The sequence below is a fragment of the Emydura macquarii genome, unplaced genomic scaffold (assembly GCF_026122565.2).
Source record: "Emydura macquarii macquarii isolate MOO-44397 ecotype Brisbane River unplaced genomic scaffold, CSIRO-AGI_Emac_v2 contig_196, whole genome shotgun sequence".
NCBI classification, from domain to species: Eukaryota; Metazoa; Chordata; order Testudines; family Chelidae; genus Emydura; species Emydura macquarii.
Genome location: NW_027130333.1, coordinates 6,513 through 18,775, shown reverse-complemented (window position 1 = coordinate 18,775; position 12,263 = coordinate 6,513). Strand labels below are relative to the sequence as shown.

The 12,263-nt window shown below is 63.3% G+C and overlaps 2 protein-coding genes across 2 annotated transcripts; both read left to right on the top strand.

The window, feature by feature from the left end:
* The first annotated feature begins 534 nt into the window (after positions 1-534).
* On the top strand, positions 535-972 carry LOC137150636 (ribonuclease-like). The gene has a single exon (XM_067544601.1). It carries the CDS (start codon positions 535-537, stop codon positions 970-972), a length of 438 nt encoding a protein of 145 aa, XP_067400702.1.
* A 2,812-nt stretch (positions 973-3,784) lies between these two features.
* LOC137150629 (ribonuclease-like) lies at positions 3,785-4,240 on the top strand. Its single transcript, XM_067544589.1, has one exon. It carries the CDS (start codon positions 3,803-3,805, stop codon positions 4,238-4,240), a length of 438 nt encoding a protein of 145 aa, XP_067400690.1. The 5' UTR covers positions 3,785-3,802.
* The last annotated feature ends 8,023 nt before the right edge of the window (positions 4,241-12,263 follow it).

Genomic DNA, 12,263 nt, shown 5'->3' with positions numbered 1-12,263 from the left:
CAGGACAATGGACACATGACAGACAAAGCAGCAACAGTGACAGATCCTTGTGTGGCCAGCTGCCCGTCTAGCCATGGTTCCCCAGGGGGTTTAGGACCCCCGGGTTTCCTTCCCTATTTCGTAGGATGAGGATCCCCATGGGCCACCCCAGAGCTTGCAGGCCAAACCCTGGTGTGTTCCCATGGGAGTTGGGCACTGCTGAAGACCCCGACTTTAACTCTTCTCTGCTCAGTTTCCCCGGCTGTGGCAGGGGGAGAACAGCCCTGGCCTGGCCTGGTTCCCGCGCAGCGTGTGAGCGTCGGCTGCATTCCCATCGGGATCCGTGACGCTCCCAGCACAACGGGGTCCCGATCCCAGGCTTGGTGTGTGCAGCTCCTGGCGCAGCGGGGCCCCAATCTCAGTGGGGGGAATGAGTAGGGCAGGGATCTAGGGGTAGCATGAGCTGGCCGGGGGAGGCGTTTGGGCCCCGGAGGTTTTATGTCCCCATCCAGCCCCCTCTCCCCACTGCAGGTCGACCCAGCGACACACACGGCCATGGCTCCGAGGGGACCCCGCCCCATGTTCTTCCTGCTCCTGGTCCTGCTGGCCGCCGGCCTGGCCCAGCTCAGTGAAGGCGTCAGCTACCGGCAGTTCCTGACCCGCCACGTCGACTTCCCCAAAAGTGGAGCCCCCAACGGCCGGATCTACTGCAACAACCTGATGCGGCGCCGCGGCCTGACCCGCCCCGTCTGCAAACCCACCAACACCTTCGTCCACGCCCCAGCCGCTCTGCTCCAGGTCATCTGCCGCGGGGCAGGGCGGTGCCACGGTCGAAACCTCTGCGACAGCAACGCAGCCTTTCGCCTCACCACCTGCCGGGTGGCGCCCGGCTCCCGCCCGGGCCGCTGTAACTACCGGGCCAGGGTCCAGACCCGCCGGATCCGTGTGGCCTGTCGCCAGAGGCTGCCCGTGCACTTCGACAGAGTCCTGTAGGGCCGAGGGGCTGGCCACGGGCCAGGAGCTGGGGTCCCCTGATCCCCCGCTGGCCCTCCTGTCTGCCCCTTCCCTGCCCCTCCCGGATAACACGCGCCGGGAGTCTCCACGGGACATTCGGTGTCTCCCCTTCTCCCACAGCCCGGCAGGGAGGATTTCCCACGCCGGGTGCCCAGTTCCCAGCGACAAGGGGCATCCAGCCCCCAGCTGGCTCTGAGAACCTCAGCCTGAGCCCCTCACCCGCCCGTCTGGGTAGGAGCCAAACACACCTGGTTCCCCCAGTGCCCATCCCTCAGCATAGCCGCCCCTCCGCGCCCCTCACCCATGGCCATGGGGGGCACGTTGTGGAGAGAAGATTGTCCCAGGCTGCGCCCTGGAAGCAGTCCCTGAGTTTTCTGTCCCTGCTGCTTCTTGCAATAAAGCCCTTCCCTGCCCGTGCAGAGCGAGTCGGTGTCTTCGGGGGCCGGCAGGGGTCGGGGGGCTACACTGGGGCTTGGCTGCATGGCGGAGCCTGACGCGGGGCCGTCGCTGGTGGAGGCACAAGGAAAAGCTCCGGGAAACACAAAGCCAGCGGGGGCAGGGGGTGTCCTGCTCACGGGAATGGACAGTGGGGTTAGGGGTGTCACAGGGGAAACTGAGGCAGGTCCTGATCCTTCCCCGAGGGGACAGAGCTCAGCTTGTTCTGTCTTTGAAAGGCGGCTGCCAGCCAGCCTGGCTGGGCGTCCCTGCAAAGGCTGCAGATGCAAACGGCCTTAGCCAGGCACGGGCCCCCGTAGCCACCTCTCGGCTCCGCCGGCGAGCTCTGCACCCGGGGGATTCTGCCAGGACATTTCCCATCGGCTCCACCAGCTCCCAACCATCCTGGCACGGAAAATGTCCCCACTTAACGTCAGCCACCCCCAGCCCCGGCCCTTCGCTGATTGCCCAGACTCAGCCCCTCGGCCCCGGGTTGTGAAATGTCCTGTGTGGTCAGGTTTCCCCACTGCCCCACGGAGAGCAGCCTGCCCCACACTGCAGGGAGGGATCCAGCCACGCCCCAGCCACCAACCGACACCCGGGAGCCAGCGGGGCTGGGCAGCGCGGGACGGGCCCGGGGGCCTCGCTCCCTGCCTGGGATGGGCTGGGGCCTGTCCGGGCCGTGGGGTCGGGGGAAGCCCCGTTAGGGCCAGATCTGGAAATGGGTGAATGGGACAGGAGCTGGCGCAGGGGGGTCTGGCAGGGCCCCATAGCTGATGCAAGTGACAGGAGGGAGGGTCTGGGAATCCAGCCCTGGAGCCAGCCCCTCCCCGGTCGTTACCTGCGGGACCCAGGCTGGTTGGGAGGAAAGGGGGAGAAGAAACCCAGCATCAGACTGGACAGTGTATCCAGCTGGCCTGCCCTGCACCAGAGCCCCCTGGGCCCAGCCGGCCTGGCCCCTCTACATTGACAGGACCTCGCGGGAGACCAGATCAGACGGACACAGGGACAAACGCCCCCGGGCACAGAGAGTCACACAGACACGCTGACAACACAGACACACACACACACACATGTGCAGTCCTACACATGCATACACAAGCCTTTTGCACACACACATGGACACCCTGCTCACACACACACACAAATTCACTTTGCAAACACACACAGATCCACACACACACACACGGACACACACACACTGCAGTGGGCAGGACACAGCCCCAGAACAGCCAGTCCCTGCTCCCTGACCCCCACGTCCCCTCCAGCCCTCGCCCTTCCCCCAGGCCCTGGGGCTCCGTTGGCGCTGGGGGGGTGTCACGGGCATCTCCAGCAGACAGGCCTGCCCCCCCTGGCCGGGTCGCTGCCCCTCTCCGTGCCTGGGGACCGGGGCAGGGACCGGGGAGGGACGGGCTGGGCTGGGGGCTGTGGAGATGGGTACCCAGGGCAGGGCAGATTCACTGACTGCTGGGTTCGAACCTGGCTCGGGGAGGGGAGTGGGGTGTAGTGGTTAGAGCAGGGGGGCTGGTCCCCAGACACTGGGGCTGCGCAGATCACAGTGTCCCAGGACCCTGCCCTGTGCCTCCTTCCCCCACTACTGTTGGACCCACCCAGCACCTCTGGGCCCCTCGGTGGGAGGAGCTGCCCCACCGCCCCCCACCCCCACCTGCCGGGCTGGGCATAAAGGGCACCCGACGGGGAAGGAGACGCAGGGACTCTCTGCTCTGCCGCAGCCGGATCCGTCTCTGCTACCGGAGCCCCGAGACTCGGGTAAGTCGGGAACGGACCCAGTGGGAGGGGGGGAAATGCAAGGGAGGGTCGCTGCGGATTGAACCCGGGGGGCTGGGAGCAGAACCCGGCCCTGACCCCATTGCAGCCAGGGGTGACTGCACATTGACCCCGGGACAGCTGAGATCAGGTTCTCGGAAAGGAACAGGACACGCGGGGGTGGACGTCTGGAGCCGGGACGCCTGGGTTCTGTCCCAGCTCGGGGAGGGGAGTGGGGTCAAGTGGTTAGAGCAGGGGGAGCTTGGGCACTGCTGAGGACCCCGACTTTAACTGTTCTCTGCTCAGTTTCCCCGTCTGTGGCAGGGGGAGAACAGCCCTGGCCTGGCCTGGTTCCCGCGCAGCGTGTGCGCGCCGGCTGCATTCCCATCGGGATCCGTGACGCTCCCAGCACAACGGGGCCCGATCCCAGGCTTGGTGTGTGCGGCTCCCGGCGCAGCAGGGCCCTGATCTCAGTGGGGGAATGAGTGGGGCAGGGATTTAGGGGTGACACGGGCTGCCCAGGGGCAGGCGTTTGGGCCCAGGAGGTTTTATGTCCCCATCCAGCCCCCTCTCCCCACTGCAGGTCGATCCAGCGACACACACGGCCATGGCCCCGAGGGGACCCCGCCCCGTGTTCTTCCTGCTCCTGGTCCTGCTGGCCGCCGGCCTGGCCCAGCTCAGCGAAGGCGCCAGCTACCAGCAGTTCCTGACCCGCCACGTCGACTTCCCCAAAACCGGGGCCCCCAACGACCTGATCTACTGCAACACCCTGATGCAGCGCCGCGGCCTGACCCGCCCCGTCTGCAAATCCAGCAACACCTTCGTCCACGCCCCGCCCGCCCAGCTCCAGGCTGTCTGCCACGGGGCAGGGAGATGGTACACACGAAACCTCTTCGACAGCAACGCAGCCTTTCCTCTCACCATGTGCGAGGTGCTGCCCGGCTCCCTCCCAGGCCTCTGTAACTACAGGGCCACCCTCTTTACCCGCCGGATCCGCGTGGCCTGTCACCAGAGGCTGCCCGTGCACTTCGACAGAATCCTGTAGGGCCGAGGGGCTGGCACCGGGCCGGGAGCTGGGGTCCCCTGGTCCCCCGCTGGCCCTCCTGTCTGCCCCTTCCCTGCCCCTCCCGGGTAACGCCCGCCGAGAGTCTTCACGGGACATTCGGTGTCACCCCTTCTCCCACAGCCCGGCAGGGAGGATTTCCCACGCCGGGTGCCCAGTTCCCAGCGACAAGGGGCATCCAGCCCCCAGCTGGCTCTGAGAACCTCAGCCTGAGCCCCTCACCCGCCCGTCTGGGCAGGAGCCAAACACACCTGGTTCCCCCGGTGCCCTTCCCACCCCTCACCGGTTGGGGACGGGGGGCACGTTGTGGGGAGAAGATTGTCCCAGGCTGCGCCCTGGAAGCTGTCCCTGAGTTTTCTGTCCCTGCTGCTTCTTGCAATAAAACCCTTCCCTGCCCATGCAGAGCGGGTCGGCGTCTTCGGGGGCCAGGGGCGTCACACTGGGGACCTGTTTCAATGGCGGAGCCTGACGCGGGGCCGTCGCTGGTGGAGGCACACGGAAAAGCTCCGGGAAACACAAAGCCAGCAGGGGTCGGGGATGTCCTGCTCACGGGAACGGACAGTGGGGTTAGGGGTGTCACTGGGGAAACTGAGGCAGGCCCTGATCCTTCCCTGAGGGGACAGAGCTCAGCTTGTTCTGCCTTTGAAAGGAGGCTGCCAGCCGGCCTGGCTGGGCGTCCCTGCAAAAGCTGTGGGTGCAAACGGGCTTAGCCAGGCACGGGTCCCCGCAGCCATCTCTCGACTCCGCCAGACGAGCTGCTGTTTTATTTCACACGTGGCCATTTCCTGCCAGTGCTTTTCCTTTCTACGTCCCCCGTCTCTGTGAACGACACTCCCCCTGCATGTCACCGTGCCCCATGCCGGCACTGTGCGTCCAGGGCGGCGGGAGCACAGGTGACCTGGCCAGCCGGGGGGCCCAGTGGCTCTGGGAGCAGCCCGCCTTCAGTGGGGCAGGGCCTGGGCACCGCAGGGGGACGCTCGGAGAACCCGGCGGCATGGACAGGCCAGGGCAATGACTGAGTGACCCACATGGGGAAGAGATAGGGGGCAGGTGCAGAGGTCCCTAAAGTGGAGGGGGACAGGGGACACACACAGAGCGTGGGCTGGTGAGATGCCAGGAGCCGCTGGCAGGCACCATGCACTCGGCCAACAGAGACTACGAAGTTTGCAAACCTCACAGCCCCGTAGCCCCCGTCAGCCCAGCCTGCCCCGGATCTCCCCCCGCCATCCCCGTGCAAAAATAAAGCCAGCATCGGCCTGGGGTGTATCAGCAGGACACAAGTGGTCATTCTACCGCTCTCTGCCGCACCGGCACGGCCGGGCCGGGGTCCCTACATCCAGAAAGAGGTGGACACGCTGGAGAAAGCCCAGAGGAGGGCGATCAATTGTTCTCTTTAAACTCGGGCTCCCTGGGGTTGGGTGGTGGCTGGGCCTGGCTGGTTCCCTCCCTGCGGTGTGGGGCAGGCTGCTCTCCCCAGGGCGGTGGGGAAAACCCTGCCCACACAGGGGAAATTTCACAACAGGCTAACGGGCCGGGACTCCACCGTTGCGTTCATGTCATCTTCCCGGGGAGGGCGGCTAAATGTGAGCAGCGCCGCTTTGTCCTTTGCTGGTGTCAGCCGGACTCCTGTGGCTGACTGGGTTGTAAAGGGAATGCGACCCATAATGGGGCGTATGAGGCAGCGTGCCAAAAGAAGGCAGAGTTAAGGTTGTGTGGGCAACCTTAACTTTTCATTGCCTGCTTTTCCGAAGACTTGTTTGGCCCAGCGAAATGTTCTGCATGGGGATGCCGAGCCACCTGCGAACCGTCAGGCTGGGTTAGCATCGTTTCTTTCCTCCGCCGGGCTGTTCGCTCCTGTTCTCTCCCATCGAGCTAGTTCCCTTGCCGAGGGGGCGAACAAAGACAAGGGACACTGGGGCTGTGGCCCCGCACGGGCAGGATGTGCCGGCACGTCTGCGCTGGTCTGGAATGCGATTACCACATCAGCGCATGCAAGAAGGGAAGGCTGGCGGGTGAGATGCTCAGTTCCCTCTCGCTCACGGCCAGGGCTGCTGGAAATACAAGTCTCCGAGGTGAAGGTAAGCGAGGCGTGTTTCCTGCGGACGGTGCACGGGCAGCGAGGCTGGGGTCTGTCCGTCTGTCTCCGGCCTGGCTGTCAGTCCAGCCGGGGAATTTCCTCTCTGCATATTGAGCTGCACATGCCATTAAGCCGCTGGCCATGCTGCAGTCGGGGGAACCCAGGAGCAGAGGGGATTGGGGGTGTCCCAGGGGGAGGGGGGAACCTTGAGGGGATTGTGGGACAGGGGGGTCCCCAGGAGGAGATTGGTTGTCCTGGGGGAGGGGGGACCTGCAAGGATGGGGGAAGGTGGGTCCCCAAGAAGGGGCGTCCCTGAGAGGGGATTCAGGATGTCCCAGGGGGGAGGGGGGACCCTGAGGGGATGATGGGAAGGAGGGGTCCCAGGGAAGCATCTGGCAGCCTGTCCGTATCCCCCCCACCCCCGCGCAATGGGGACACCGCTCCTTTCCCTCGGCCGTTGTGTTGGGAACATTTCCCACCCCGGCCCCCGAGCAGGGGCGGCCCCACAGGAGCCTTGGGCTAGCGTCCCAGGCGCACGGATCGCCCCCACGCGGCCACTCACGTCGGTGGAGTGGCGGGTGCGAATCTCCCTGGGGCGGGTACTAACATCTGCAGCTCCTGGCACTGCTCCCGCACAGGCCCTGCAGGAGGCGACCAGCTTCCTAGGCTATTCGGGGAAGTGGAGTCAAACGCCCTTTATCTGGTCACCCACCGCCTTTTCTACAGGGAAATCTTGCCGTAGAGACTCAGGGTCCATTTGTCTGCCCCCCTCCGGCAAGACCCCTTCTTCCTTCCCGACCCGATTCCCCTAGGATGAGTCATTTTAAATAATCAGCCAAGAAAAGAGGAAATTCCCAGCCGAAAAACGTGCCGTATAGAAAATCCTGGGGAGCCGTCAGTCCGTTCGGCGGAGGAAGAACCGTCTGTCGGTGAAGGCACCAGACCAGTGGTTTAGTGGGATCCTGGGATCCGCCGACCCCTGGGGCCGGCAGAGGAGGTTTCCGATTTCCAAAGGGGCCCGCACGTCCCTTCGACATTTTTTAGGGGTCTGCCAATGACAAAAGGTTGCCGCAGCCCTCGGACAAATCGCTCAGGCTGACATTTGCAAAGCGCCTAAGGGATTTGGATGCCTCGTTCCCATTCAGATGAACCGGACCCAGGCACCCAGCTCCGCCAGGTGGCTTTGCAAAGCCCAGCTGGAATAGGGCCGCCATTTTCCAAACAAGGACCCCCAGGGACGTGATTTGTAGAGGGCGACACTCGGCATTTACCAAACACCAGTTCCCTCTAAGCTGCATCATGTCAGCCCCCAAAGACACTTGCCCCTTTGTACATCTTGCCCCCTGTGCCTCAGTTTCCCATCTGCAAAGGGGGCAGAACAATCCCCCTTTTCTCTCTCCTGCTGTGACCTGGCTCTTTCCCACCACCAAGGCCTCAGTCAGGTGTAAAGAAACAAAAGGGGGGGTTTATTTGGCCATGGGCACCAGCCGTCCCCACAACTGAGGATAAAGCACCGGCAGCAAAGCAACAGAACCACAGCGCCACATCGGGCCGCCTTCCCCCCGGCCCCAGCCAGACCCTCCCGCCGAGGGAGACCTGGAAACCGGCTCCCTCCCCCGTCAGCCCCCAGCTGAGCCGGCTTTGCCCTGTCATCCTCTCCCTCCATCGCGGGTGTCGTGGGGAGGGGAGGACGGAGCCCGCAGCAGCTGGCTGACCCTTTCCTGCCCACTGGGGGGATTGTACACCCCACCGCGCCGGCTTACGTAGACTGTCATCTCCCCTGAGCCGGGCCCTCTCTGTAAATCGCCTTGCAGAATCGGGCCCCGGTCCCAGCTGTGGCCGCTAGGTGCTGCTGCAATGCAAATAATGAACGGGAGGAAACGGGTTTTCTCTTGCAGGGCCATGCCTGCCATAGTGCCCAAGAGCAAAGCCCCGGGGGCCGATTTCTGCGGGGTGAAGGAATATTACTACATCGTCCGCTCGGACCTGGCCTGCTACTTGAGGTCCACCAATTTCAAGGAAGGGAAAGATCTGGTCGTCTACAGCCTGCACCCCACCTGCCAGGGCGGGGAGCACTACCTGGCCCACCAGGACGACATCTTCTACATCATCAAAGGACAGGCCTATCGCCGGGTCTCCAACATGAACACGGACGCGGATGCCATGGTGTACAATCTCCACCCCAACTGCCAGGGAGGAGACCACTATCTCTCCGCCTTCGGGCACTTCTACATCATCTTCCAGGGCAAGGGGGTCTACCGCAGGGTCACCAACATGAACACCGACTCGGACGCTGTGGAGCACAGCCTCCACCCGTCCTGCCGAGACGGCCTCTATTACTGGGGCGTCGCTGATTATTATTACTTCGTCAAGGCCCACGACAAATGGGGGGTCCAGTATTACCGCACCACCAATTTCCACGAGAACGTGGATGCCGTCACCTACTCCTTCCACCCTGACGTGGTCAAGTTCCTTCCCGGCGGCTTGGCCATCACCCATGGGTCAGCCTACGGCACCTGGGAGGCCATCAAGACCATCTCCAACGATTCCACCACGCCCATCACCTGGAACAACAAGATCACCAGGAAGGTGGGCTACACCTGGGAGAAGATGAGCAGCGTGGAGCACAACTGGAACGTCAGCATCTCGGCGTCGTACCAGGCGGGCGCCCTCACCAAAGCGATCGCCAAGTACCAGTTCTCCCTCACCGCTGAGTACGGCGGGATAAGCGTCAAGACGGAGCAGGAGAACTGGAGCGAAGCCACCGAGGTGGAAGAGTCCGTCAGCCTGACCCTGAAGCCCAACGAGAAGATCTATCTTTGGCAGTACCACTTGGGCCTGGGCAAGGAAAGCGTCTTGTTCTGCCGGGATATGAAATTCAGCAACAGTCCCAGCCCGCCAACGGATGTCCCCCTGCCGCCTTCCAACCAGTGATCTCAAAGGCGGAGCCTCCAGGAATACCTCCGGGCCCGCTCGCCGCCTCGGGGTACCGCTAAGAAACGGGGCTGGCTGTCAGGCGTATTTCGGGGTGGTTTTTTAGAGTAGATGCTGTGACAAAGTGGAGATATTCCTGGGGCTTTCTCTGGGGGCTGGGTGCGTGCCTCAGTTTCCCCATATGTTACTTATGTATTTCGGTGATGGGACCCGGGTGTGGGATCATTGCAGAAGCCACGGGGGAGGGGGGGTGGATGGGCTTTCCCCAGCCATACTATGCAGACCTGGCCGGGGCCCCCTGACCGGGCCCAACCAGCTGCAACAGGTCGTGGCAGGCAGAGACCGGGAGGGGTGGACACCTTGCCTGGGAAGGAGGTAAAGGACTGGGGAGGGGCAAAGGGACGGCTCTGGGGGGTGGCTGGGGGGGAAGGGCCAGGACCGGGGGTGTAGGGTCCAAGAGTGGGGCTCTGGGTGGTCTGGGGGTGGTCACTGCTGTAACTTCTAATTAATCTGCTGGGATCCTGGGAACTAATAAACCCGTCTGACTCCCACGCCGGCGTGAATCGCTGCTGACTGCAGGGCGGGTGCATGGCCCCTTGGGGGGTGTGGGTGGGGGGGCTCCCCATGGTTCCGTCCCGGGGTTCTCACAGGGGGAGCTCCAGCAGAGCGGGGGGGGGGCTGACCCTCCGAGGCCAGGGTCAGGTGTGTGGAGACCCTGGAGGGGCAGAGTCCGGACAGGCTGCACCCCGCGGGGTTCCCGGGGGACCCCGGCACAGACACCTAGGGTTTAATGAGGCCCAGGCTAGGATTTCCCGACACAGGGACACGACTCTGCCCTCTGCCCTAATGATCTCAATGAGGCGTGTAGCTAACTGGGCTGGGAAACCCTTTCCCGGCCCACAGAGACCGGGCTGGCACAGATGTGCTGCCATGGGTACTCGTGCGAGTGTATCCGCACGAGCACATCACGCCCCAGCTCACAGTTCTCGCACTCCCCTCTCGCACGGGAGCGTGGGGGGCTGCAATTACCTCTCTGCCGGCTGGGGTTTTAGGCCGGCGTTTGGTGTCTTAACTCCCAGACACGATACCCACGTTTGTCCCTTTTGTTCGTGCAAATGTTGCCTCGCGGGAGGGGCGCCCGTGGGGTGGGGATGGATGCTGGGATGTCACCTGGCTGGCTTCACAAATTGCAGCCCTAGCAAAGCGGACGAGGGTTGTCCTGCGTGGGGCAAATCTGCCAGCCAGCCCGGAGAGAAATGAAAGACAGGCTGGGCTGGTTTGTTTTTTCCAGTTCACTTCGGAGCTGAGGGCATCTGGGTGCAACCCTTCTGCCAGGCAGAGCCGGCCACAGCACGGGCCGGGTTCTACATCTAGGGGTCCCTGCCAATGATCCCGCCCCGAACCAGCACCAGCCCCTGGGAAATCCCACACTGTCCCCTGGGCGCCCCACAGGGCAATGCTTCCCCTCTTGCAGGCACAGAGTGTAGAAGCTAAACGTTTTAATAACAGCAAGGAAGTAACACAGCACCTGTTTGCCATACAGAATTCATTAATTCAATGAGCCGACCCCACCCCAGAGGATGGGGGCATGTTCTTCGCCCCACCCCTGCCTCCTTCTTGCTTTCCCCTGTACTGACCCTCGTAGTTGCAATGGGCCAGAGCCAGCCCCCTTCTGCAGCCTCCTGCCGGACGCCGGCTTGACCAGGCCTCCATCACGCCTGTTGCCTACCACCTCTGGATCGTCCCGTGTCCGGCTCCCGCCGTCTGCATGTGCTGGTTTTTATCTGCTGGTTCTCAGTCAAGGTTTCCCAAGTGATTCAGCTCTTAGTGAATGTCTGCTCACGGGAAAACCCTTTGCCGGTCCAGGAGCCGTGGCCCTGCTTTTAACAAACAAAAGACTCCCCGAGGAATCATTAATGCTCCCTTTTAACGGTGGGAGCAGACAGTTAATCCCGGCCTGAGGGTAGCCCTTTGCCAGCGCTGGCGCAATCTCCGCAGGAGACTTCTCACCCCTCCCTGCTGCCCTGGCTAGGCTGGAGCATCCCTCTGTGCGCCCGCCTCGCTGGGCTCGGTCCAGGGGAGGGTGAAGTTTTCATCAGACCAGGCTGAGCACAGCTCTGCTGCCGTGTCTCCAGGCGATCCAAGGCCCACCTTTCGTTTCCCCTGGCTGGCCGGTAACACAAAAGTGACTTGTAACACAACACTGGACACCGTGATCGTTTCCCAGCATGCTCAGCACCTGGGGCACCCCTGGGAGATGCTGAGTGCTCAATTGTACCATGCAAATAACGGGCCCCCTTTCAGCTGCTTAGCTGGGCCCTGGGATGCTCAGACCTTGCTGCCGTGGGGAGGGAACAGGAGCCTTTCCTTCACCTCCCGGTCCCCAATCTAGCTCCAGGTCAGGGTGAGCGGCTCCTCCACCGAGCTCGGGCAATGGCTGCTGGGTCTCCTACCTCCAGGTACCAAGTGAAACCCGCTCCCAGCTGGCTGGGGTGTGTCTGCGCCAAGGAAGGGGGATCAGAGCAACACCTCCAGGCATCGCTTCCATCTGTCCCGGGCTAGCTCAGAGGGGGCTCAGGGTGGCCTGTGGAGCTGTTGTTCCTTTTGCCGTGGGCCATTCGCCCACACTGCAGCTAGGGCACAGGGCGGTCCCACCTGACGCTGTTGCCGCAGGCTCCCTGCAAACCCAGGCAGACGGGGCTGCCTCCGTCGCTCCCAGGTCGCGTTTGGGAGGTTCCCTTCTCACCCATAACGGCTCCAGCCCGACTTTTCCCTGAAATGAGATCTGCGATTCTGGAGAAGAGCCGAGAAGCCGCTTTGTTCCTCTGAGGTGAGATGCTCCTGCCCCCCACAGGGTTCCGCGTCCTGCCCCCCGGGAAACGCTGTTCTGGGGCGAACGTAATCTGGCTTCTGTTCGCTCCTTCCCACAGGGCCGATCTCGAGTCGCGGGGAGCAGGCCAGGCCCCAGAGCACACAGGAGGCGCTAACATGGGG